Genomic DNA, 26,125 nt, shown 5'->3' with positions numbered 1-26,125 from the left:
TTGATGTGATGGCACAGTGAGGACCGTAAGAAAGACGGGAAGTTGAGAGCACCCGCTGACGGGTCGCAGTGGAGAAAAATCGAGAGAAAGTACTGGGCTGAGTTTGCAGCTGACCCAAGGAACGTATGGTTTGGTTTAAGCGCGGATGGCATTAATCCTTTCGGGGAGCAGAGCAGCAATCACAGCACCTGGCCCGTGACTCTATGTATGTATAACCTTCCTCCTTGGATGTGCATGAAGCGGAAGTTCATTATGATGCCAGTTCTCATCCAAGGCCCTAAGCAACCCGGCAACGACATTGATGTGTACCTAAGGCCATTAGTTGAAGAACTTTTACAGCTGTGGACTGGAAACGGTGTACGTACGTGGGATGAGCACAAACAGGAGGAATTTAACCTGCACGCGTTGCTGTTTGTAACCATCAACGATTGGCCCGCTCTCAGTAACCTTTCAGGACAGACAAACAAGGGATACCACGCATGCACGCATTGTTTAGATGACACTGAAAGTATATACCTGGACAAAAGCAGGAAGAATGTGTACCTGGGCCATCGTCGATTTCTTCCGACCAACCATCAATGTCGAAAGAAAGGCAAGCATTTCAAAGGCGAGGCAGATCACCGGAAGAAGCCCGCCATGCGTACCGGTGATCACGTACTTGCTATGGTCAATGATTTACACGTAATCTTTGGAAAGGGTCCCGGCGGACTAGCTGTTCCGAATGACGTTGAGGGACACGCACCCATGTGGAAGAAGAAATCTATATTTTGGGACCTACCCTACTGGAAAGAGCTAGAGGTCCGCTCTTCAATCGACGTGATGCACGTGACGAAGAACCTTTGCGTGAACCTGCTAGGCTTCTTGGGCGTGTATGGGAAGACAAAAGATACACCCGAGGCACGGGAGGACCTGCAACGTTTGCACGAAAAAGACGGCATGCCTCCGAAGCAGGATGAAGGTCCTGCCAGCTACGCTCTTACGAAAGAAGAGAAAGAAATCTTTTTTGAATGCCTGCTCACTATGAAGGTCCCGACTGGCTTCTCGTCGAATATAAAGGGAATAATAAATATGCCAGAGAAAAAGTTCCAGAACCTAAAGTCTCATGACTGCCACGTGATTATGACGCAACTGCTTCCGGTTGCATTGAGGGGGCTTCTACCGGAAAACGTCCGATTAGCCATTGTGAAGCTATGTGCATTCCTCGATGCAATCTCTCAGAAGGTGATCGATCCAGAAATCATACCAAGGCTAAGGAGTGATGTGGCGCAATGTCTTGTCAGTTTCGAGCTGGTGTGCCCACCATCCTTCTTCAATATCATGACGCACGTCCTAGTTCATCTAGTCGACGAGATTGTCATTCTGGGGCCCGTATTTCTACACAATATGTTCCCCTTTGAGAGGTTCATGGGAGTCCTAAAGAAATATGTCCGTAACCGCGCTAGGCCAGAAGGAAGCATCTCCATGGGCCATCAAACAGAGGATGTCATTGGGTTTTGTGTTGACTTCATTCCTGGCCTTGAGAAGATAGGTCTCCCTAAATCGCGGTATGAGGGGAGACTGACTGGAAAAGGCACGCTTGGAGGGGGGAACTCAATAATATGCAGGGACGGATATTCTTGGTCTGAAGCACACTACACAGTTCTACAGAACTCTACCTTGGTGACCCCGTATGTCGATGAACACAAGAACAGTCTGCGCTCCAAACACCCGGAGCAGTGTGACGACTGGATTACATGTGAACACATCAGGACTTTCAGCAGTTGGTTGGAAACACGTCTCAGAGGTGACACCACTGTTTGTGATGAGTTGTACTCGTTGTCCAGGGGACCATCTTCGACTGTATTGACTTACAAAGGATACGAGATAAATGGGAATACATTTTACACGATCGCCCAAGATCAAAAGAGCACCAACCAAAACAGCGGTGTCCGCTTTGATGCAGCAACCGAGAGGGGAAAGGACACATATTATGGTTACATAATGGACATATGGGAACTTGACTACGGACATGATTTTAAGGTCCCTTTGTTTAAGTGCAAATGGGTCAATCTGTCAGGAGGCGGGGTACAGGTAGACCCACAGTACGGAATGACAACAGTGGATCTGAACAATCTTGGGTACACTGACGAACCGTTCGTCCTAGCCAATGATGTGGCACAGGTTATCTATGTGAAGGACATGTCTACCAGACCGAGGAAAAGAAAAGATAAGGAAGCGAATACATCATACGATGAGCCAAAGCGGCACATAGTTCTTTCAGGAAAAAGGGACATTGTGGGAGTGGAGGGCAAGACAGACATGTCTGAAGATTATGAAAAGTTTCATGAAATTCCTCCCTTCAAAGTCAAGGCTGACCCAAGCATCCTGATAAACGATGAAGATTATCCATGGTTACGGCGCAATAAGCAAATGACACAAGCGAAGAAAAAGTGAAGACTTTCTCCCGCAACTATTATGATGATAGCATGCCAACTTTGTAATAGACGAGTATGATACCATTGTCCGTTTTGTACAAGAAGTGCATCTAGTTTTTGCCGTAACCCTCTCAAATTTCTTGCACATGCTATGTGGATGAAATGATGATACCATGCCAACTTTCAACCTTTTCAGAGTTCATTTGAAATGCTTTATAAGCCCTGAGTGCAGAGAGGTTAGGCCCGTAAGCCTGCTTTAGAGAGGAGCTCAACAGCTCAGGCGCACCGCACCTTATAAACAGGTGCGGCTCTCTCTTAGCTAGCGAGGTGAGACTAAACTCACCACCACGCCGCTGTGCAAGGCCATTGGTCCCGGTTGGTGGCACGAACCGGGACCAATTCCACCCTTTGGTCCCTGTTGGTGCCACGAACCAGTTTTTTAGTCCCACCTCGCTAGCTGAGAGGCACTAGGAGCGGTTTATAAGCCCTGAGTGCAGAGACGATGAAGAAAAGGCGCAATGCTCACATTGCTTAGCTTCAAGCCTTGAGGAATAAGGTAGACTGCATCGAGCTATGTGCAGTGCAGTCTACACTATTCCGAAAGGCTTGAAGCAAATCAACGCGCATTGCGCCTCTTTTTTATTTTTAATCATTAAAAGCAAAAAGAATTTTCATAAAGAACTTTTTTTGATAGAAACTTTAATAGCAGAAAGAATTATCATAAAGTAAAATAAATAAGTAATTAGAAACAAAATAAAATAAAATAAATAAGTTTTTTGTTGTAAGTAGAAATAAAACAAAATAAATATAGCAAAAAAGAAAATAAAAAAACTAAATACAGCAAAAAGAATTTTCATAAAGAACTAATGGCACTAATAGAAAGTAAAATAAATAAGTAATTAGAAACAAAATAAAATAAAATAAATAAGTTTTTTGTTGTAAGTAGAAATAAAACAAAATAAATATAGCAAAAAAGAAAATAAAAAAACTAAATACAACAAAAAGAATTTTCATAAAGAACTAATGGCACTAATAGAAAGTTTATATGTTTTCTAAAACTAATGGCACTAACAGACAGTTTATAATTTTGCTGACCTAAAAGCAAAAAGAATTAAAAAATAAAGCAAAAAACAAAAGAAAATAAATAATGCAAAAAAATTTAAAAACCGCCACCTATTGGGCCACCACGGCCTGAATACGACTAGAAACCCAACCTGGGCCAGGATTCAGGCCCGCGGAAGGCCCAATAGGCCAACAGACAGCATAGTGTGAGATTAGGCCCGTAAGCCTGCATTTGAGAGGAGCTCGAGAGGGCAGCTGCAGCGGGGATTATAAACCACTCCGAGCCCCTCTCAACTAGCGAGGTGGGACTAAACTTTTGGCTGCGACGCGGGCAGCAAGAGGCCTTTGGTCCCGGTTGGTGGCACCAACCGGGACTAATGCCTACCTTTAATCCCGGTTGGTGCCACGAACCGGGACTAAAGGATTTGCTATATAAGTCCACACTTAGGAAATTTTCGACATACCTCGCCAGTTGCCCCCGACGCCGCCAGGCTGCCCGTGCTCGCCGTCGCCGACCGCTCCTCATCGCCGTCGCCCCGCGCCCTTGCCTCGACGGGTCGCCGCCCGGTGCTCGTCGCCGTCGCCCTGCCCCCACGCGCCGCCCCGCCTCGTGCTCCCCTGCTCGCGCGCGCCGCCTCGGCGCCCCGACCCCCCCTGCCCGGCCCGCGCGTGCTCGCCGGCGCCCTCGCCGCCCCCGCCCCGTCCGGGCTCCGTGCGCCGGCGCCCTCGCCGCCCCCGCCCCCGCCGTCGCCATCGTCCTAGCCGCCCCCGCTGTGAGAGCCGCCGCCCCGGCTCTGTTTTTTTATTTTTATTAGTTTTATTTTTTTGTTCATATGTGATGTATATGTGTATGTGGCTATAATGTATATGTGAACAAAAAAAATTGTATGTATGTAGATGTTCAAAATGTATGAATATATATGTCAAAAATGTTTTTTTGTTCATAGAAAGTTTTTTGTTCATATATAGAAAGTTTTTATATATGACAATGGATATATATTCGATATATATGAGAAATGATGATCCACATGGAAAAGTTTTATATATGCAAAAGTTACAATTTTAGAAAAGTTTTATATATCTAGCTAGGAAGGGAAGAAGAAGAAAAAGAAGGATAGGAAAGAAGAAAATAAGAAGAGGAAAGAAAGAAGAAGAGGAGAGGGAGAAGAGGAGATATAAATAAGAAGAGGAAAAAAGAAGAAAAAGAAGAGGAGAAGAAGAAAGGAATAGAGGAGAAGAAGAAAAAATAGAAAATATTCTATTTTTTCTTCTTCTTCTCCTCTTTTTTTTCTTCTTTTTTTCTTCAATCCTCTCCTCTATTCCTTTCTTCTTCTCTCCTCTTTTTATTTCTTCTTCGATATATACCCCTCCCGATAACTTCAACACGAGGGGGGGTCGATATACCCCCTCCCCGATAACATTATTTTCCCGTGTATATATGTCGTCGTTGTCGATATAACCCCCTCCTGATAACTTCAACACGTGGGGGGGGGGTCGATATACCCCCTCCCCGATAACATTATTTTCCCGTGTATGTATGTTGTCGTTGTCGATATTACCCCCTCCCGATAACTTCAACACGAGGGGGGGTCGATATACCCCCTCCTCGATAACATTATTTTCCCGTGTATGTATGTCGTCGTTGTCGATATAAAACCCCCTCCCGATAACTTCAACACGTGGGGGGGGTCGATATATACCCCCTCCCCAATAACATTATTTTCCCGTGTATGTATGTCGTCGTTGTCGATATATATAACTCCCTCCCAGATAACTTCGACATGATGGACGGTCGATATGTATACCCCCTCTCGACCGTGATAACTTATACCACGGGAGCACCCCCCGGCCCTCTCGCTCGACCAAAACTCTCGAGGACACCCAAACCCTAGAAAAAACGATGTCGGTCTCCTACCCCCTCCCGCTGCGCCCCTACCCTTGAAGCGTTGCCTATAGGCCACCCCAAACCCGGAATAAGCTAGGTCTACGTTTGCACTAATATATCCACCTGCTGTCATGTTTGTGTAATAATTGCCATGTTGTAATATTTGCAGAAACAATGGAGCACGGACGAGATGAGCAAGCAGAAGAGGTGTTGGGGGACATAATCTTAGCCGGAGGTGATATCTTGTCGTATCTTAACGACAATGATGGTCTGGAAGAACAGGGTGAAGAAGCAGGCTGCGGTGATCGAAGAGTGGAGGAGGAAAGACATGATTATGATGGCTCCGGTGACCCAATGCTGGTGCAAGAAGGAGCCCGTGGTGACGGCTCCGGTGACCGAACAGAGTCCGGCCAGGTAAATATATTAGTTAAGCCTGTGCTGACTAGCTAATTGATGCATTCATTGTTTTGGTATATACACATATTAATTAACACTCGTCTTTCTTGTTTTTTCTAGCCCTCCGGATCGAGCACAACTGCGGTAAAGATACGAGGCCCGAAGAGAAAGTTGCGCTCGGATGAAAGGTTTGAGATCACAGCAATCGCGCGTGACGGCCAACCGATTGAACCCATCCGGACAAAGGATGCATTTGCTGCTCAGTGCGGGGTTCTAGTTAGGGACAAGATCCCGATCAGCATCCACCAATGGTATAAGCCTAAGAAGGAAGACCCTGAGGTGTCTTATGTCAATGATATGCAGAAAGATGATCTTTGGACTGAGCTGAAGGCAAATTTCACCCTACCGCCAGAGGAGGATCCGGAGAAGCCAATTAAAGAGCAATTAATCAAGTCTCATGCTCTTAAGAAGATGGCAGACCTATTCAGGAGGTGGAAGAATGAGCTGAAAACGTTTGTCGACAAAGAAGAGACACCTGAATTCATCGGCCGGTATGAGAAGATCAGAGATCACTGGCCCGCATTTGTGGCCCACAAGACATCGGAAAAGAGTAAGAAGATGTCAGCGACAAACAAGATGAATGCTGCGAAGAAGAAGCTTCACCATCGCACGGGGTCAGGTGGCTACCTCAAAGCCCGGCCTAAGTGGGCCAAGTCTGAGAGGGATCTGCTTGATAAAGGGATCGAACCACAGACAATGAACTGGCCAGACCGTTGCCGGACTTGGTTCTTCGGGGCTGGCGGAACCTTGGACCCTGTATCAGGGAGGTGTCGTTGGACGGACGAGCAACTTGCAATACCCGTCAAGAAGATTCAGCACTATATCGATGCAGCGCAGCAAGGGACGTTCATTCCAGACAGAGAGAACGACGAGCTCACAATGGCCCTCGGGAATCCTGAGCACCCTGGACGGACACGAGGCACGCCAGGCTCCGTTCCGTGGAAGGCTGTTTTCCGGACGCGGGCGGTTACAAAACCCAAGAGAGGAGGAAAAAAGTGGAGCAGATCCAAATTCAGCGTCTGCACGAAAGGGTTCAAGTGCTAGAGGAACGAGACAGCAATAGAGATGCCGAAACTGCCCCCGAAGCTACACCACCATCTCAGCGTAGAAGCAGCGTGGCTTCCACCGAGCTGCCTCAGCTGGAGCATGCGGCTACTCCTAGCTACCCCGTGGATGCTATCACGGAGTCTCAACATTGCCACCTTATGGCGGAATGGCAGAACTTGAAAGTCAAGGCGGCTGTTGGCTCTGTTTTACCTACTGAACCCGGCGCAACCTACCACTGCCGGCCGATTCCTGAAGGATATGCTAGGGTGATGGTGGATGAAATAACGGAGGGATTTGAGGACCTCCAGCTTGACCACCCTACCGGTGAAGGGGAGACTCGGCTGGGTTTAGCTCTGAAGACTCCATGCCTATGGCGGAAGGAGCTCATCAAGCTTCCGAACTGGACGGCTCCGGCGAGTAAGGGCACTCCGCCTCCTCCTCCGCCTCCTCCTCCGGCGAGTGATCAGGGCACTCAGCCTCCTTCTCCGGTGCGTGGCGGCACTCCGCCTCCTTCTCCGCCAGCGCCGGCGCGCCAGAGCAGCCAGCCTCCTCCTTCTCCGCCTCGTCAGCAAGGGCGGAAGAGACCCGCCACTGCTGCGGCTGCTCCGGCGCGTCGTAGTCCTTCTCCTCCGCCTCGTAAGCAAGGAAAGAAGACAGCCGCAGCCGCTCCGTCTGCTCTGTCAGCGTCTAGCAGTACAGCTGCCAGAGGCGGGAGGCAATACAGATTCGGTCCTTCTGTGAAGACTCCAGAGAAGTTACCATATGAGAGGACCGAGGAGGAGAACGCGAAGATCGTGCGAGCCGAAGTGAAAAACTTCTTTGAAGGGGACAAAGCAAAGAAACATCCACCTCCGGAGGAGAAGGTAGATCCGGTGAAAGCAAAGCGCACTCTGGCTGCCCTGACAAAACCACCAAAGTCTCCGCCAAAAGGCAACTATGAGCGCGTTCTTGCAAAGGCATATGCCGAAGCGGAGCGGTCGGGAAGTACTGTCAGTGATAAAAGGATGAAAGAACGACGAGCTGGGAAAAAAATTGCCCAGCTCGGCGAACAAGAGAACCAATCGTGCCCCCGCTCAAGGTGTCAAAAGACATCGTCGCTAATGATCCGGGTATGGTGCCCGGTTATACCGATCTTGGAGATTACCTGCCCGACGATGTACATTATGAAATCATGGAGGTGGGCGAACACAAATACCATTACGGGAAGCCTCTCGTCAAAGATGTCAAATCTCTAAGCACGATGATGCGAAGACTACATGATTGGTACATGAAAACCTGCAGAGAGTCTGATGGGATGAGTACTTTAACGCTAAGAGTTAAACCGGAGCATGACCTCGTTGGAATTGAACTGCTGAATGTTCCATTTGAGGATTTCTTCCAGTTTTACAATCTAATGTCCCTCGATAAAACAACGATCACTTGCTACTGTCTGTAAGTAGTACTACTTCTGTCATTAAGTCTCTCTATATAGGTCAGCTCTTTCATTGCATGTATTTATACTTATCCTCACTATATTATGCAGATTGAAGATCGCCGAATTGAAGAAAAGACAAATCGGTGATATTGGGTTCATTAACACAAATCTCATAGATGATTATCAGGTTAAATTTCATGCCAAAGAAGCCGAGGCCAACTTGCTACAATCTTTGGTAATAAATCAAAACAAAGATATAATACTCTTTCCTTACAACTTCAAGTGAGTGTTATTGTCTTCTGCATATTCGGTTTCCCTTTATTAGTCCAGGTTATGGTAATGTAATCGATGACTTATGCATGCATGCGCAGCTTCCACTATATTCTCCTAGAGATTAAGCTTGAGCCGGGAGTAGTAACCGTCTTAGACTCGAGACGAAAAGATCCCCAGGACTATGCGAACATGACTCAAATGCTCCAGAAGTAAGTTAAATCGATCATTATCCACCATATCAGCAACTTTGTTCATTTCCTGATATCAAGTAATTGTTTTCTTTGTCTGGCAGGGTTTGGAGAAAATTCACCTCAAAAGCCCCGGGACTGCCGAACCAGCTGCAATTTAGACACCCAAAAGTAAGTACTATAGTAGCATGTTCCGCGCATCTCCTAGTGATTCAAGCGCTAGTTTGATCAATACCATTTAGCATGCTTGCTTATCAGTTTGATTGACCTCTATTTCTTGTAAAGTGGTTGTGGCAGCAACCCGGGAATAATTACTGTGGATACTACATTTGCGAGTCCATCCGCTACCATACCTGTGAGCGGGGCTACACTGAAGAACAATATGAAGTGCGTAAGCAATAATATTCACAATTTTATTTTATTACCATCATTTGTGTTGAGTTTCATTTATTCATATATATATGTATTGACCCCCTTCTTCAAATTAGATTTTTCGGAAGCGGGATGAACTCCTAGCACCAGCTCGTATGCGAGGAATTCAAGAGGAATTGGCGGCATTCTTCCTTGACCACGTGATCGCTGAAAACGGAGAATACTATGTGGACCCTGTGTTCCTACAATATAATTAGGAGATTGTATTGTAAGAGATAATTATTGTATATATGTAGCCGGTAGTGTCGGATAGATATACGAGAACTTGTTGTTCGACCAATATCTCGGAGAAGGAGAGGTGGTCGATATCACTTCTCTCTCTGTATGCATATATATATGTTCATGACGATCTTCTGTTTCCTTCATTTGATTACTAGCTAGCGTGTCTACTCCTCTCCATACGTATATAGTACGTAGCGTCGACAAAGCACGGAGATAAGAGAGGACACTTCTCTCTATTAATTAGCTAGCTAACACAATATATGAAACACCTAAATTAACCCCCCAAAACCCCTAAACCACCCCCTTTAAAAAAAACAAAAACCTCAGCTCCTGCCAGGTGCTGACGCGTGGATGCCTATTGGTCCCGGTTGGTGGCACCAACCGGGACCAAAGGCCCTCCTGCCTGGGCTCCCCGCACCGGCCACGTGGACGGCCTTTAGTCCCGGTTCGTGTAAGAACCAGGACTAAAGGGCTAGGGCATTAGTAACGACCCGGCCCTTATGAACCGGGGTAAAAGCCCCTTTTCCTACTAGTGGATATTCCACAAGTCACAGCTAAAGATAATGAAATCCTCACGTCACCTTTCTCTCAAGAGGAGGGGAGAACTGTGGTGTTCCAAATGAAACATAACAAAGCTCTAGGCCCTTATGGTTTCCCCGCAAAATTCTACTAGAACTTATGGGATGTCATCAAGACTGACCTATTGAAATTGTTCAATTGTCTTCATGCCAAGCCAACTTACCTATCTAAGATTAAATTTGGTGAGATCATTTTGTTGCCAAAAATTAAGGAGACTGAGCGGATAGAACAATATAGTCTCATATGTCTTCTTAATGTCAGCTTCAAGAGTTTCACCAAAGTGGCTATTAATAGGCTCAACATAGTTGGTGACCATGTCGTCCAACCATCTCAAACGGCTTTCATGCAAGGAAGAAATATACTTGATAGAGTATTAATCCTACATGAGACTGTCCACGAGATGCACAGGAAAAACATGAGTGGGGTAGTTTTCAATATTTACTTTGAAAATGCATATGATAAGGTCAAATGGTCGTTCCTTCAACATGCCCTGAGAATGAAAGGATTCTCCGATAAATGGGGCAATGTATCCAAAATTTTATTACTGAAGGTAGTGTGGCTATCAAAATCAATGATGATGCAGGCCATTACTTTCGGACAAAACAAGGCCTACATCAGGTTGACCCCATTTTTTTGAAAAGGAGGATGTCCCACGGCCTCTGCATCTGGGCGATGCATGCAGCCATTTTTTTAATTATTCACAAAGCCCTTACAAGGTAATACATCAGTAAGCCTGAAGCCACCATCTTGGCAACACATGTCGCTACTCCTATCCCCCTGATGAAGGGGTGCCAATAGTCCGAGCCTAATACCAAACAGACATTGCACAAACACCTAACACCTAATGTTGGATGCCCCATCCAAGCCACAATACCTGGACTGGGTTACACACCGGTCCGGTGCACTTTCAGTGAGCACCACATGCGCACGCTGCAAGGGTTGTCACCTCCTTCATCCATCGATCCATCCTCAGATCAGATACTGACGCATGGACCTTGCCAGGCCTCTCTGCCATCGACGCCACCACGGCGCCAGGCAGCGCCGTCCTCCTGCACGAGTCCATCGCCACTCATCGGACACCGAGTATCCACTGCGCCATGTCGCCGAGATCTGCCGCCATCGACGTGTAGGATGAAGTGCCGCTCCACCACCTACTGATGCCCAACCACCAACCGTCCACATGTCCATCCAGCCGATGAATGTCTCCAAAGATGATGCCCCCACGGGGGTGATGACGAAGACGTCGCCATCATCCGATCCAGGAGGCCCCTCAACGCCTCAAACGAGGGCTATGACGCCCACATGCGCTGCCGTCAATGGTAGCCTCCTCCAGATCTGAGGTTTTCCATGGAAACAATGGAGCGAGGGACGCCCCCACCTTCACCTCCAACGAGGAAAACGACACCCACGGGCGCCGCCAACAGTGGTGGCATCCTCACCCACTTCAGCAACTAGGCCACCATCTCCTCCTCCACTTGATCCACCGCCGGGAAGCCATCGCGAGGCAACACCCACTGACCAGATCCCTTTGGACCGATGATAAAGACAGCCAAAGGTAGAGGAGGTCACAACGCTGCGTGACCGGCGCCATGGCCACACACACGTCGTCCCGAGGCGCCCGCTCAAGATCCACCGTCACAGCCACGCCTCCAAGCCGCGACGGAGGGACGTCCCACCGCCGCCATCATCCCCCCGCGCGGGCTTTGCCCGGCCGGGATCCGGCGGAGACGGGAGGGGAGGGGAGGCGGAGGCGGAGAGAAAGAGAGAGATCTGGATCGGTAGGGGAGGCGGAGGCGGAGGGATCAAGATCGGGAGGACCCCATGTCTCCAATATTATTTAACATTCTTGATGACATGTTAGCTATTCTTATTGATCGTAACAAGCAGGACGGTCAGATTGTAGGAATGGTTCGACACTTTGTGGATAGTGACCTCTCTATTCTGCAATATGCTCACGGTACGATTCTTTTTACGGATGGCACCAAATGCCCGCTGACACGTCCGGAAATGTCCACGGACAGTGGATGGGGCGCTGGCCATCCAACCGTGATCACCGAATGCCTGGCCCATCAATTTTATTTTCCTATACTACAAGTACTGAAGATAATCAAAGATAAATAGCACAATGCATCCATAATTTACAGATAAATATTCCAATGCAACAATATAATTCAAATATAAATATTACAACTCAAACATAAGTTTTGAAACAAAATGTTCTTGTTGTCTATATATGGAATATCCACAAATGCTCAACATCCAAGAAAATATCCAAGAACAGGTCGAGCAAACGAGATTACGACGACCCTTGGCGACGCCAAACAGAGCTGCAACATAAAAATTAGCGCAGACGCGTGTCCAGATCATCTAATATTGATGTCAAGATTTCCTATCATCCAGAACAAAGCTGATGTATGCTGTTCTGCTTTAACTCAAGAAACTATTCTGCCGCCTTGAACTGGCGGAGGAAGCAGGAACGAGCGATCTTCTCCGGCGGTCGACGTCGACGATGCTCTTGACCTGGCGGTGCGCTCTGCCGACGATGCCCTCCGCCTTGCTCAGGCGCCTCTCCAGCTTGGCCTTCATGCGGGAGCACTTGAGCTCCAGCAGCAGCTTCCTCACCAGGCTCCGCCTCTCGCCGGCCCTTGTGGGCCACGATGAGCCCCTGCAGGCGGAGGTGCCGGTCCTCCACGTCGTCCAGCGCCGCCTCCGCCTCCCGGAGGTCCGCGGCGAGGCTGCCCAGCAGCCGACGGTCGGCGCCGCGGAGAAGGGTCTCGAGGACCGCCTCCGTCGCCAGCATCCTCCCGAGCTTCTCCAGCCGCTTGGACGCGGTTTCGTCGAGGAAGGGGCGGCCGACGAGCCTGCCGATCACGGCCAGCACGTCCGCGGTGGTCTCCTTGCCGCCGGCACCATCGTCGGTCGCTGCCTGCGCCTTCTTCTTCTCCTCCGTCTTCGCCATGGCGTCCGGCGATTGCCTCCCCTGCACGCTCACGCTCTCCGGTGAAGTAGCCATAGATGCGTCCGGCTCCGCCTCTTGCTCGACCTACGTAACATGGAAGATTCCCTCCTCAAATCACGTACGGGCTGCTGCCGCTGCTGCCAGGGGCATATATGGATCGGATGGATAGATCATACTTAAGTAGATTAGAGAGATGCACCGCCCGGGATGAAGATTGGCCTCTTCTACTACGATTCGGTTACTCTCAATCTGATTGTACCAACAGACGCGTACTGGTGGAGGTACGATCTATCAACTGCCAAAACTGGAGTTGATAGTCCTTTTTCTATAATATTCAGCAACGACACGCTCGATCGACTCCTCATACATGAAGCATCTTATCACACAGATGTTGGCATTGTTGTTGCTAACCAGGAACCGATCGACTCCATTCATTCATTCATTCATTCATCATCATCATCATCATCATCATGCAGATAAGTTTGGTGTGACCAAAACGGCCGGTTTACAAACGCACGCTAGCACAGTGTGTGCGCAGGGCGGAACCAAAAAACCTGTACCAATCTCTCTTTCTTTTCGACCTGCATTACGTATACGGAAACCCTATCGGCAAAAAAAGTGTCAAGCACAAAAACCGGCATACTGTATGGCATGACCATCCTACCCATGCTAGTTGCTAACTACTCGTATTCACACTGCGCAGAGCCGTCACCATCTAAACCGGCATGCCAAGAACCAGCAGCACTCTTATTTACAGCGAAACAGATCGACACCAAGACACAACCGTCCGAAAGAATCAGTCCATGGCGGAGAACTCGTGCTTGTCTTCGTGCCACTTCCTCACCGTGCCGTCCAGCTCTGGGAACGCGGCTAGGACAAGGAGCTCCACGAGTTCGAACGCTAGCTGTTTCAAGCAAACCGGGGACTGCACGGGAAACAAATTGTTAAATATCAGTCTAAGGATCATTCCATTGATAATTCCAATGTTTTGTTTATCCTAGAGTAAAATTTACAGCATTAGCATAATGACCAGTATGATCTTCCGAACAAACTGATATTAAAAGGATAAACTCACAATACTGGAAGTATGTGGAGCTGAATGCAAAAATGAGATGAAGATGACTATGATATAATGGTGATGTTTCAAGAGTGTTCCGTTGGAGAAAACTAGGAGCTTTCATGCTAGCTAAAACAACCGGAAATGTGTGTGCAGACTGTTGATGAAATGGCAGATTTTCATTCAATATGAACTGAATCCACCAATAATGTTTTACCTGAAGAAAGAAGTAGATATCCTGAGCACATCTTTCGTACTCCTTCCGACCAACCAGACTCACTAGGGCTGATGGTGCTTTATCTGTGCACATAAAACAGTAAAAAAAAAACTGAAAGCTAATAGAAGAACTCTGAAAAACTAGCTAGAAATCACAGAGGCGACAGTCTGATAGCAGAGGATCATTACGCCTCTAGAAATACATCAGCAAACCAACGGGAAAGGCAGTAGAAAGTTCACCTATTATCAGTTCACGAACAAATTCTGCACGATGAGCATCTTCTAATCGTTGTTGTTCAATCAGATAGTTTGTCCTGCTATCATTCTGGGAACCAGGAGAAGGAGCAGCTGGTTTTCTGTCAGGATGCTTTGTCATGAAAATTCCATCTGGCCAGAGTATCTGTACATTGAGAAAATTGGAAGATACAGCCTTAATCAGGGAGGCGATCACGAACCAAGATTTGACAAAGAGAATTCATCTAATTGGCTAATTGCGTTAAACAGTTCCCTTTGCAAACTGTTGGTTGTTGGCACTTGGCAACTGCTTTGCTAAAGATGTAATATGAGACTTACTTGTTCAACACGCTTGACTGCAAAAGCAATTATCCTCCCCTTCCTAAGTAACTGGATTTTCTCAACAAGCCAATCATCAAATGTGTCTCCCATTCCCAATTGCAGTATTTGCTTCGCTACCCAAAATGCTTGACGCCTACAAAAACAAAAAGATCAAGATCAAACGGGTTCAATAAAAAAAAGTGCAAATCCCAAGGTCAGTCTTACAGTAGCCAAATATTAGAATTCATAATCATGGGTGTAAAATTAACTCACCTGATCCAGCCTCCATCTTGGAGCTGGAAAATCACATCGACCAGATGAAATATGGGGGCACTAAGATTTGGGGCCAACCACTGCATTAAAGTAGGTATAAAGTTGTCAGTCAGGCAGCTATCACATACGAATAAAAACAAAAGAAATATAGCTTGAGCAGACATAAAGAATTGATGACGAGAATTTGTAGAAACAACCAGAACTTACTTCATTAGGACTCACTGAGTATCCATCAGATTCCAAAATTTGAGATATATAATCAGTTTGAGCTGACTGCTTTTTCTTATCATTTCCTGAATTTATCAAAAACGAGTGATCGTTCTGTTCAGGATCACTTCCAGAGTGGTCTTGATAAATATTGGCACTTGAGTTGCTAACACTAGGTCCTAAATTCTGTTCCGTATTTCCCTTCCTCAATCTCAAACCACCATCAACAGCAGCGAAGTAGTTATCCTTCTGATCATTATCATTTTGAGATGCACTTAAAGTTTGTCTCGGAGAGGCCAAATTTCCATCCAAAGCTTTGGCAGAATTCAATGGTTTTGCACCCCTCTCATTTGATCTTACATCTAAATTGACTGCATGAAATAAGGACGAGGGCAGAAAATTTAGCACAAGGAATTAGAAAGAGCAACCAGCTACTCAACTAAAGGGAAATTGCTCACCTGACAGTGCCTGGATAACTGACAGAGAATCGGTGAAAATGTATGTCTGCAATGAGAAAATTTCACAGTTATATACATACAAGTTTGGAAAAAGGTAGGGCAATGATTTAATACACTGACCTGTGAATCGACACTTAGAAAATCCCAGACTTCAATACAGCTTGAAACAGTTGGAATCTGAAGAAGATTCTGTAGAATTAACAGGCGGAGTTACTATATATTCAGAATTTAACCATTTCATGAACAGATAACAGATCGCTACGGAAAGCAAACATGACAAAAGATAAAATGTCGATTTTAAAGTTTACAGACCACATAGCAATCGTAGAACAGAAAGAAAAAAAAACTGACTGATGTTATAAGCATGCAAAGTAACATGGATCACACGTAATGAATATTCATGCTTGCAGAGATTTTGACCGCTAGTCAAGCTGATACTGAACTATGACTTGAATTAAGTACATTCCAAGAAATTGTTTCTTGCTTAGACGTCTCAATGCCAATACTCAAACTTATGGAACAAATGAAAAATATCTTCAGATAGGGCAAAGAAATGCACCTTCAAATATATGTCAAGCAAGTTGCATCTCTCTCGAACAACAGAAACCTCTAACCCTGATGAGAGGAAATGCTTCGGAGGCAAGTGAAGACTGTACTGAGGATATTCTTTCAGACGCCGATGTAGCTCTTCAAAATGACGAAACCTGATTACAATGCACAGCAAACCACATGGGAATTAGAATGCAACTAACATACTCGAATAATCATTCATATTTCGTAGGCAGCGTCTGTTTTTGTCTTTGTTTCGAGGTATAGGCATTGTATCTGCTGTGGGCTTATAGCTGACATAATCAAGTGAGAAAATATAGCATAATCACCTCCTCTTGATGGACCAACTATTACTGTTGGCATCAGTTACCGAGACAGAATACACAGCAAACATGCCAGACCCACTTTTTACGATGCTGGCTCCTACCACCTGAATAAGGAAATCTAATAAGGATATGCACCACCAGTAGTTACAAGGATCAAAGAATAATCAACAGGAAGTTTGTTACCTCACATCTTAACTTCAAATACGAGTCTTCCAACACATTGGTGCTAGATGAATAGGAAGAGTCACTTGATGCCAACGACAATGATGAGGTATTTGCACGACTAAGCATCCTAGTCATGCTTTCCACCTCAGTGTCATCATACAGTCCATCCGTCCTTGAATCATTCGCTGATGTATTTAGTATGCCAAAATCACCACCCGCCAAAAAAGATCTATCTGCCTCTTGCCACAATGGAATCTTTTGAACATTTGACCTTGTCCTTTTCCTTCCTGATGAAGTTCTTGCCATTTTCAACTTGCTCGCATGACTTCTATTTGTCCTTGATTTATGGAAACCAGACATTTCAAGTGGATGGTGTATATGAGATGATGTCCCATTTCCTTTACTTTTACTGTCCCAAACTCTGGTTACAGGAGAGTCCAAGCCAGTTACATTGTTATTTTCGTCCTCCTCGGTGCAATATGAACTCTCACTGTCCAATGCAGAATCTTCTTGGCTGGCATGACCTGCCATTTCTCCAGCTAAACTTTTTGGCAGGTGGTTAGTGCCATTTGAATATGCTGGAGTAGCTGAGTGTTTTATCAAATGATGATGCTCAGAATTAGACAATGTTGTTTGCCTTTGTGGAACAGGAGGAGGATGACGAATTGAAGTGCTGAAGGGAACTGGCTCCTGCACTGAAGAATGGGTGACCAAAGAAGATCTAACAGGTGCTTTAGCAACATGTTTTGCAATTTCTGATTTGTAATTCTTCCCTATAGTCCACATATTCTCAAGGTGCTCAGGTGCCACGACTCGAATTTTTCTGTGGGAGCTGAAATCCAATATTTGTGCTGACTCTCCTTCATAACTCTCTGCAGCTATCTTGCCACAAGGTTGGGGGTGTACAGAAATACCGGTATCTGGATAGATGTGGGAATTGGACGGTAAACTGCCTGACTCAAGTGGATGTGAATCATTGATCATAGAAGAATTAAGGGCTTTTGGTTTGATACTAGATGTACTTTTAGTTTTGCTTAGTTGCATATCGGAAGCAGTTTTGGACTGGCCCTGACTGAATCTAACAAGTTCAACCCCAGGACTTGAGTGGTCTGCTAGTGCAGAAAGTTCATCCACAGATGGCATAGGAGGCTCCCTTTGCTTCACCATTGTAGCATCCTCCAAGGATCCTTCAACTCCTTTATCTGCCTTGTTGGCGCGAGAAAGAACCAAAGATTCAATCCTTTCATTAATAAACCTGCAAATTTTACATCTCAATATGATGGCACTAGAAAATACCATGTGCAGTAGACCAGATACGGTATGTTATTACCTTGGATTTGCCAAGTTTATGACAGGCCTCAAAACTGTGCATGCAAGAAGTTCTCGTGCAGTATAATGGAAGAACGAGCACTGTAGATTCTCAGGCTTTACTGTGATTGAGAGCAAACCATCAGCAAGACTTTGCAAGACCTATAAATAAAAATAAACATATAGTATGCATCAGATAATCATATAACTTTGATCCTTACACAGATACAGACATGTTGCCAAGATGCTCAACTCGTCAATAATCATATGCAAGTGCTAAATGAACACATGAACTATGAGATAGTGTGTGTTGTCAAAGTTATAAATACACCAGGAACAAAACAGATGTGAATGCCATATCTCACAAACAGTTTATGGAGGAAGTATTTAACATTCAGATATGCATGTTTAAATATGTGTTGACCTAGCAGGCTTGCAATAGCGGCACCTAATTATCCTACATAAGTAATGCATGAAGCTTATGATGCACATGTGCCGGGGAAAGGAGCCAAGTTACTTATGAAACATAATCCAAATTCCAGTTCCAAACCAAAGTGTTCATCAAGGTGCCAACCTTATCTTGGATATTTTGCAGCTAAGCAGCTTACTATAAGCAATAACCAAAAGCTTAAACATCAACAAAGTCTTTACCTTGTATTCAGCACTGGCTGAAAATAAAGCCGGATGCAACTTGCTTTGAGCTACAAGGGCGAGTTTCAGTTCAGCATCACGACGCTCCGTCGGGAGTCTAACAAACTTCTCTTTTCCAATCTTAGCTTCACAGGAATGATAAAGCTCCAAATTATTGCATATGAGATCGACCAGGTCCCTGCATAAGGTAGATAAAGTCTTTGTAAGACACCCAATGTTCTGAAAAGAAAAAGATACAACTGTTCGTGCATTTGATGAGATAAAACAAACTTTCTAACCTGGTTAGCAGAGTGATGATGTTAATGCTTCTTCCCCGGTTAGAAATCTCTCCAAGGACAGAATTAACTATGCTGATGAGTTCCTCTGGTCCGTCCTTATCAGGTGTAATACGGGAGTACCAAAGATCTGTTACCCACTCCGTGACAAGATGCCTTGTGAACTGTTCAAATGCTGCTTCAACTGGAGGTGAGTTCACCTTGCTCCTCCAACTGGAATTTCCATTCTTCTGGGTAAGTGAAGGTTTGCTTAATTCAATACTTTTTGTTTTGGCAAGTGGGCGACTGGCTTCACGATCTGTGGTTGTTGTGCTCTTTCTACGGAAGTCGTAGTCAAGTGATAGGTAGCGAAACAGAACTATCAAAGATATGGCGAATGGGAAGTTAATCCAGACTGAAGAGCTTGTCACTGCAATGGAGAAAATCAGTCATTCAGCACAGCCATGAGCGAGCAACAATATTTAAACAGAATTAAAAAAATGGTGTGACTGCAATATAAATCAGCCTTGATATGTATAGCCTTTCTCTTTTGGCAACTTTCGGAAAGACTTCATAAAATTGCTGGCCATATTTCAATTTAACATCGAACTTGCATGTCTAGCTCGTATATTTACCTTGTCTTTAGACTACACCATGATGTATTCCATGGTATAATCCGACTACAACCATCGGCCAATAATATACTCTACCTTGTACAATTTCATCGCAAACTTGAATCATCCTGGGGTCACAGTAAAATTTCTGATGCCCTGAAGAATTCACCAACCATTTAAAATGGAAGCAAACAACCTACTGGGAGCTAAGTCCAGTCTACAAATCCCCAATGCAACATGTAAAAATCATTACAAATTCCAGCCATCTTGAAATAGCAGTAAAATTTCAGATGGCCCAAAGAATTCACACCAATCGGCTAAAATGGAAGCAAACAACCTACTCAAGGCTGAGTCCAGTCCACCGATTCCCAATGCAACAAATTACAACACCAATTGAACAGACTAATATCGCTACTCCACAGATGCGCCTGAAATGACGCCCCCCAAATTAGCGCCCGCGCATCAGGGGCAGCCGGCATAAAACCTAGCCACGGCACCAACGGCGACCGACCGGCCGACAGACCCGTCGGACCGAAATCACGGGCGCGCGCCCCGCCGGAGGCCGGGCCCGCCGGAGGGGACGTGGGTACCCTAGGGTTTGGGGGGGGGGGGGGGGGGGGGGGAGGGGCTCACGGGACATGAGGAAGGCGAGGCCGAAGGCGAAGACGAGGAGCAGCACGGCCCGCTTCTTCCCCTCCTCCGCCAGGTCGCGGGCCGTGTGCGCCGCCCTCGGCGCGCCGCCCGGCGGCGCCATCCTCCGCGCGGCGGGCGGCGGGGGCGGAGGAGGCGGCCGGCGGTTCTGTTCGGAAAGGGGACGGCAGCTGTGGCTTTTTCCGGGCGACTGGAGTTTTGTTTTTTGTTTTCTGTTGCGGTATTCTTGTTTGCGCCAGGTCACTGCGACGTGGGGCCCGCTCGAAGTGAGTTGGACCAGTTGGCAAGAAAATTATAGGTTTACTAATTATAATAAATTGGCTTCTTGTGTTTAAATCAATTTATTTATTTATTTATGTTGCGAGAAGTCTAAATCGATTTCACCCGTGAACATCGTGCACGCACCACTAAGGACCAGCAGTGCCCCAGAGCAGCAGTCATCGCCATTGAACCTTTGAATCAATTTGAAACGACTGACACCAAATCTCATCGTCGTCGACGCACCGCGAGAAACCCTAACCTCGTCGCTAAGGAGACGACCGGAATCAACATCAAAGCTTCGTCGATTCTGTCTCAATGGACGAACTCCAGAAGAATCGGAGTCTGAAAGACCAACTCAAAGATGGAGTGCCATCATTCGCCCGAACGCCGCCCCTGCAAGAAAAAGACCCTAACCTAAACTATTGGTCGGAGCCAAAGCACTGGGATGCCCCCTCGTCGCGACCAACAGAGGGAGGTGGATCCCCGGGGCTCGTCGATGAAGTTTGGAGGGGACGAGTGTCCTAACTGCCGCAGTCGCGACAGAAAACAGAAACCCTAACCAAGGTCGTGAATTGACTTTTTTTTTTTACTTGCGCCCTTAGGACGGAACTAGTTCACGCGTTGTCTGATCCTTACATGATGAGTAATCTAGCGGTGTGCACCTTTTTATATTCTCCCTATGTATGGTCTGATTAGCAGCACTCGTATGAAAGATGTATAGGTACAGCAGGGTTCATTTAGAAAATAGTAGTTACAAATACCAAAAACTTTCTCATAGCAAGAAAAAACAAATGATATACTGGCATGGCACAGACCAGATCAGCTTTATCGCTAGTTTTTCACACACAAAATTCACCCATATTTTGAATTTAAACGTATACCTCTTTTTTAGTGAAACTTAAACTTTTGTGTCTAGACCACCATACACACAGACACATCAGTAGTTCGGTGGTACACAGACAACATATCGTACTCATTTCTACTGTTCATTGTCCAATAAGTTCAATCTGAATGCATCACTAAGTAGGAATATGGTTTGGTAGTTGCATAGCCCACATCATAAATTGATGCCTCTTTGAACGGCACCGAAAGCGAGGACAAGAACAGAATGAATCCTGAAAATGATGGCTAAAGGGATTTTGGTAAATGAAGGAATAAAACAATACACTTTTATAACTTTGTATGTAAGTTAGCCAGTTAGGTCAAATAGGAAGAAAAAGACTTTGAAATACTAATCCATTTTTCTGAAAATGGATAGAGTTAGTAGAATAACTATTTTTTATATGCCTTTGGTTCACATTGTGCTCTTGCATAATTTTGGTCTGGTTAATAACAAAACTAAGCCAAAAACCTTTAAAAGCATAACTGATTTGAAGATTACCATGCAAGATCCCGACAATGAAACACCTAGCTAAATAAACGTGGAATGATCTCGCAAAAAAAAACACATGGAATGCAAATTGTGTTCCCCGATGCCGCAATTATGAACCCCAAGCACATCCACTGCCCAAGGTAAGATGTGAGATAACGGCGCTTCCAAGGAGGGAAACAAACGTTCATGGATGTCATCATCGCCGGCATAGACCCACTTCAAGACAAAGCTTAGCCCAAAACACCGCCACATCACTACCAACCAAGTGCAAGGAAGGGTCCCGCCACGGGCGTCGGCTTTGCCGCTTATTGCGAGGCACACGACTGCCACACCTACCGGGCGCGATGGTGGGCTGGCCCAGCAGGACGTGGCTCATCATGCTGACATCACTTGAACTTTTTTACTTTTACTTTTATTTATATTTTTAATGCATATAGTTCAAAAACTTCAAGTTTACTTCAGAAAATTTAAAACCATGAATTTGAAAAATGTTAACATAGTATAAAAAAATTGTTAGCAGAATTTTAAAAAATATATATAACTTCCAAAAACAAAAAGTTCATGCCATTGAAAAATATTCCCCTGTCTCAAGAAAATGAATGCGATTATTAACAAAATGTGTATACACTATAGATAAAATGCATGTGTAATGTAAAAAACCGTTTCGTGCCAATAAAAAATATACGTGACAATTTATGGAATATTCCTGCATTTCAAAAAAAAAATTTAAAATGTTATAAACAATGTAAAACATATATTCACATAGGTTAAAATGTGTTTATTTCCATTAGAAAATGTACATGACATTTAAAAAAATAATTACTTGTTTCTAAAAAGGGTCCATGATTTTTTCAAAAATGTTTATAAAATACAAAAAAATGTTTTTGTAGTTTAGCAAAAAGGTAAAACGCGTATTTGGAAAAATGTTGCCGTCTTCAAAGAAGTGTTCAAAACATGTATTTAGAAAAATGTACATTATGTATTTGAGAAATATCCAACGTGTATCGGGAAAAAATTTCATGTGTGCTCTAAAAATGTACATTTTGTGAGAAAAAGTGGACATATGCTGAAAAGAAGAAAACAGATAAAACCCGACAAGAAAAGAAAAAAAGAAAATAGAGGAAAACCAAGAAAGAAACAAAGGAAACCAAACTATAGCCAAGAAAAGAAAATGAAAAAAATCAATGAGGAAACAAAGAAACCAGAATTAAATGTAAAACAAGAAAATCCAAAGAAAACTGGTGAAAACAAAAAAAAATGAAAAAAATGAAGAAAATCGGTCGAGCGAACCTACAACGACTGCGACCGGCAGCGACCGCTAAATGTTCCAGCCCGCTAGTGGCTGCCCGTAGGCGATTCCTATTAGAAATTGGTACGAGCGACACATACCTATCACATCCCGCCACGCCTAAGGGAACCCTAGCAATCCTAAATCGTTTCGAGGCCATGGTTCATGGTTCAACGCAGTGATGAGAGCACACTCTTTTGTAACGTCTCAAGGAAGGAGAAAGACGGAGACAAGCATGTCACTCGATGGTTGGTTGTGGCGGTGGGTATCCAGCCCGCCCAAGATCGATCTTTGGGATCAACGTGGGTGTCTCATCCGGAGTATTTTTCCCTTGCGGCTACCTCACACATCTACGGGCAACAGGGATGATGACGTTCAGAGAGTCAGATGGCTTCGGAAGTTTCTCAAGACGTGTCACGTGTGTATACGCTATAGATGTTGGTAGATGCATATATAGCGAGTGTGTTAGCGTGCGCCTGTTCTGAATGACCTGTATCCATGTTCTGAAGGAGAAAGGCAGGCAGATCGCGCACACCACCACCGACGCTCGGGCCGTTCCTCCGCCGCCCTCCACGTTGGGCGCTGCGATGCTGTTGCTGCGGCTTCCTCACGACGAGGACACGTACGCACCACCGGCGCCGGCCTTGGCCGCTGCGGGCCCGGCAACCTGCCCCTCCTCCTACCCGCGGCGGCCGGTGGGTCACAGCATGCACAAGATTAGGCACAAGGGAATTGCCGAGCACAGGGCAATAAGGGAGAGGAAGATGGCCGTGAAGGCCCCGTACGAGATGGCCATCGCGGGATGCCCTAACTAGCTAGCCTGGTCGATCGGGACGTACTACGTACGTGGAGATTAGCTCTCCTCGATCGCCCCGCCCTTCGATCTCTTTGTGTTCTCTACGGCTTTGGCCGGAGTATATATGTCAATATATCAACAACAACAGCCGGTGCTCGAGATCCGATTGTAGCTGGACTCGATTAGTATCTGCAACGGAAAACAGCGCTGGTGCTTTAGCAATGGGATCCCATCCAATATATTGTCAAACTGCAACTTACTGTTTTTTTTCTGTTTTTTTAGCTTGGAACATTTCATTCCATTAAGCAACGCGCCGAGCAGAATCGCTGGCGACGAAAGACTGGGCAAAGGTAGGGGCTTGACCCGGCCATATGGCTTGGGGCTCAAGCTCCATCTTTGACCCATACGGTGCTAAAACGTCTGCAACCTTATTACAAGCCCGCGGGCAATGAACAATTTCAAAAAAGGTCAAGTTTAATGGAAAAAAAAGCTTTGATCTCCCTAAATAAGACACCATTTGGAGCGAGGTCGTAACTCGAAGTCTTGATCGCCTGAACAAGCAGTAAAGCATCAGTTTCCACCACCGCGAACGTTTCAATTTTGGGGTTAAAAAAAAAGCCGAAGTGCCGAACGCGTCTCCTCCCGTCGCTCTGGTCGAGAGCTGCTTCGGCAAAGCCCAGCGACTAACCAGGCTAGGCTACGTGCATGTCTACTAGCTAGAAGGACATTTATCTACTTAAAAACTGCTCGGCGGTAGCTGCAGTACAAAAAAATAAGCATCAATTTGGCACACTAAAAGATTGAACCAAATATACTACTTGGCATGTCGTGTATAATACATTAGAACATACTCCCTCCATCCCAAAGTTGATCGGGGCGATAGAGGGTATCATAAAGTGCACGGGCATACAAGTACACGTGGGCACTATATTTGTACAGAAAACATGTATACTCTCTCGTATTCACATACTTAAGAATTTACATCCTTTTGCTAACGAATCTCCAAAATACATGTGCACGCATCACGACATAGATCGACGGTAGGAGTTGGCATAGGTGCGTGCCTCCGCACCTGCGAATTTTCGGGGCTACACCATCCACTCTAGCGAGATATAAGCTGGCTAACTTGTGGATTACACTGTCCACTCCGGCTTCATGTAGAGATATTGCCTCCTAAAAGAGACTCACCTTCGTTGGTGTATCGTTCCCACATACTTGAACTTGATGCTCTCGCAAAGACACAACAAATGGACACGCTTCTTCAACGAATCATCAAAGACGAGCACTTGGATATGAGGACAGACACACACGAACGTGCTAGCTCGCACGACTAACTAACTGCTCTAACAAGGAAAAAGTCCAAAATAAACCCTAAACTCGTAGGCGCTAGCTAAATCGAATCCCAACTCACAATCCCCGAAATTGGCACTCTGAACTCACTAATCCTGGTCTAAATCTAACCCTGAGAGCGTTTTAGTGGGAAAAACGCTGACGTGGTAGTAGTCAACCAGGATTGACCTGACTTGTGGGCCAGCCAGTGGTTTACCCTTGACTTAAGTGGTGCGCTCGATTGGGGAATTTGGGGAGGGAGAAGCTAGGGTTAGCGGCGGCAGGGGCGACGGGGCGCAGAGCACGCTGGCGGCAGGGGCGACGGGGCGCAGAGCGGCGGTGCCGCGATGTCGTGGACTTCCGAGGCTTCTTCCGCCCCCAGCTTCTGTCGCGCCAGTGGAAGGAGGGACACGGATTCGAGGTCTCCGATCGCTTACAGGGAGAATCCAATGGCGTACGAGCCGCCGAAGTTGTGCCACTGCAGACAGCCGCGGAAGGCGCCGAGATGGATCTCATGGAGCCGTCAAAATCCCGGCAGGAGGTACTACGCGTGCGTAGATGCAATGGTGAGCCCCAATTTGAGTGCTCATATCCTTTTTCTTCTGCTCATTTGTTGGTTTTGTCTGAAATTGATTGATCTCTTGTTCTTGCCTCATTTTTGTTGAATATCATGGTGGATGTGGCTATGTGGAATGGCATGATGATCCTGTGCCCCAGTATTTTAGTGACTTGATTGGAGATTTGAGAGATGAGGTGTGGAGGCTGAAGGGTCAAAGATGTGTGGTTCAGACTGAAGATGAGTGCCCAAATGTGCCTATGCCTGGACATGAAGCATCAAGGGTTATGGCTCTTGAGCTTGAGTTA

At 45.8% G+C, this 26,125-nt stretch overlaps 1 protein-coding gene across 1 annotated transcript; it reads right to left on the bottom strand.

Moving 5' to 3' along the window:
- Positions 1 to 13,328: 13,328 nt before the first annotated feature.
- On the bottom strand, positions 13,329 to 20,424 carry LOC109766237 (uncharacterized). Its single transcript, XM_020325004.4, has 15 exons — positions 20,198 to 20,424; positions 18,975 to 19,380; positions 18,697 to 18,874; positions 18,068 to 18,207; positions 16,756 to 17,992; positions 16,576 to 16,676; positions 16,257 to 16,401; positions 15,818 to 15,886; positions 15,698 to 15,743; positions 15,240 to 15,610; positions 15,033 to 15,112; positions 14,778 to 14,913; positions 14,445 to 14,604; positions 14,206 to 14,288; positions 13,329 to 13,856 (listed from the first exon to the last, which is right to left on the bottom strand). Exons 1-15 carry the CDS (start codon positions 20,316 to 20,318, stop codon positions 13,728 to 13,730), a joined length of 3,402 nt encoding a protein of 1,133 aa, XP_020180593.1. The 5' UTR covers positions 20,319 to 20,424; the 3' UTR covers positions 13,329 to 13,727.
- Between the last annotated feature and the right edge of the window lie 5,701 nt (positions 20,425 to 26,125).

This window comes from Aegilops tauschii, chromosome 1 (assembly GCF_002575655.3).
Source record: "Aegilops tauschii subsp. strangulata cultivar AL8/78 chromosome 1, Aet v6.0, whole genome shotgun sequence".
Classification (NCBI taxonomy): domain Eukaryota; kingdom Viridiplantae; phylum Streptophyta; class Magnoliopsida; order Poales; family Poaceae; genus Aegilops; species Aegilops tauschii.
Note: the sequence above shows the minus strand (reverse complement) of the source record. Positions and strands in the feature narration are given on the sequence as shown.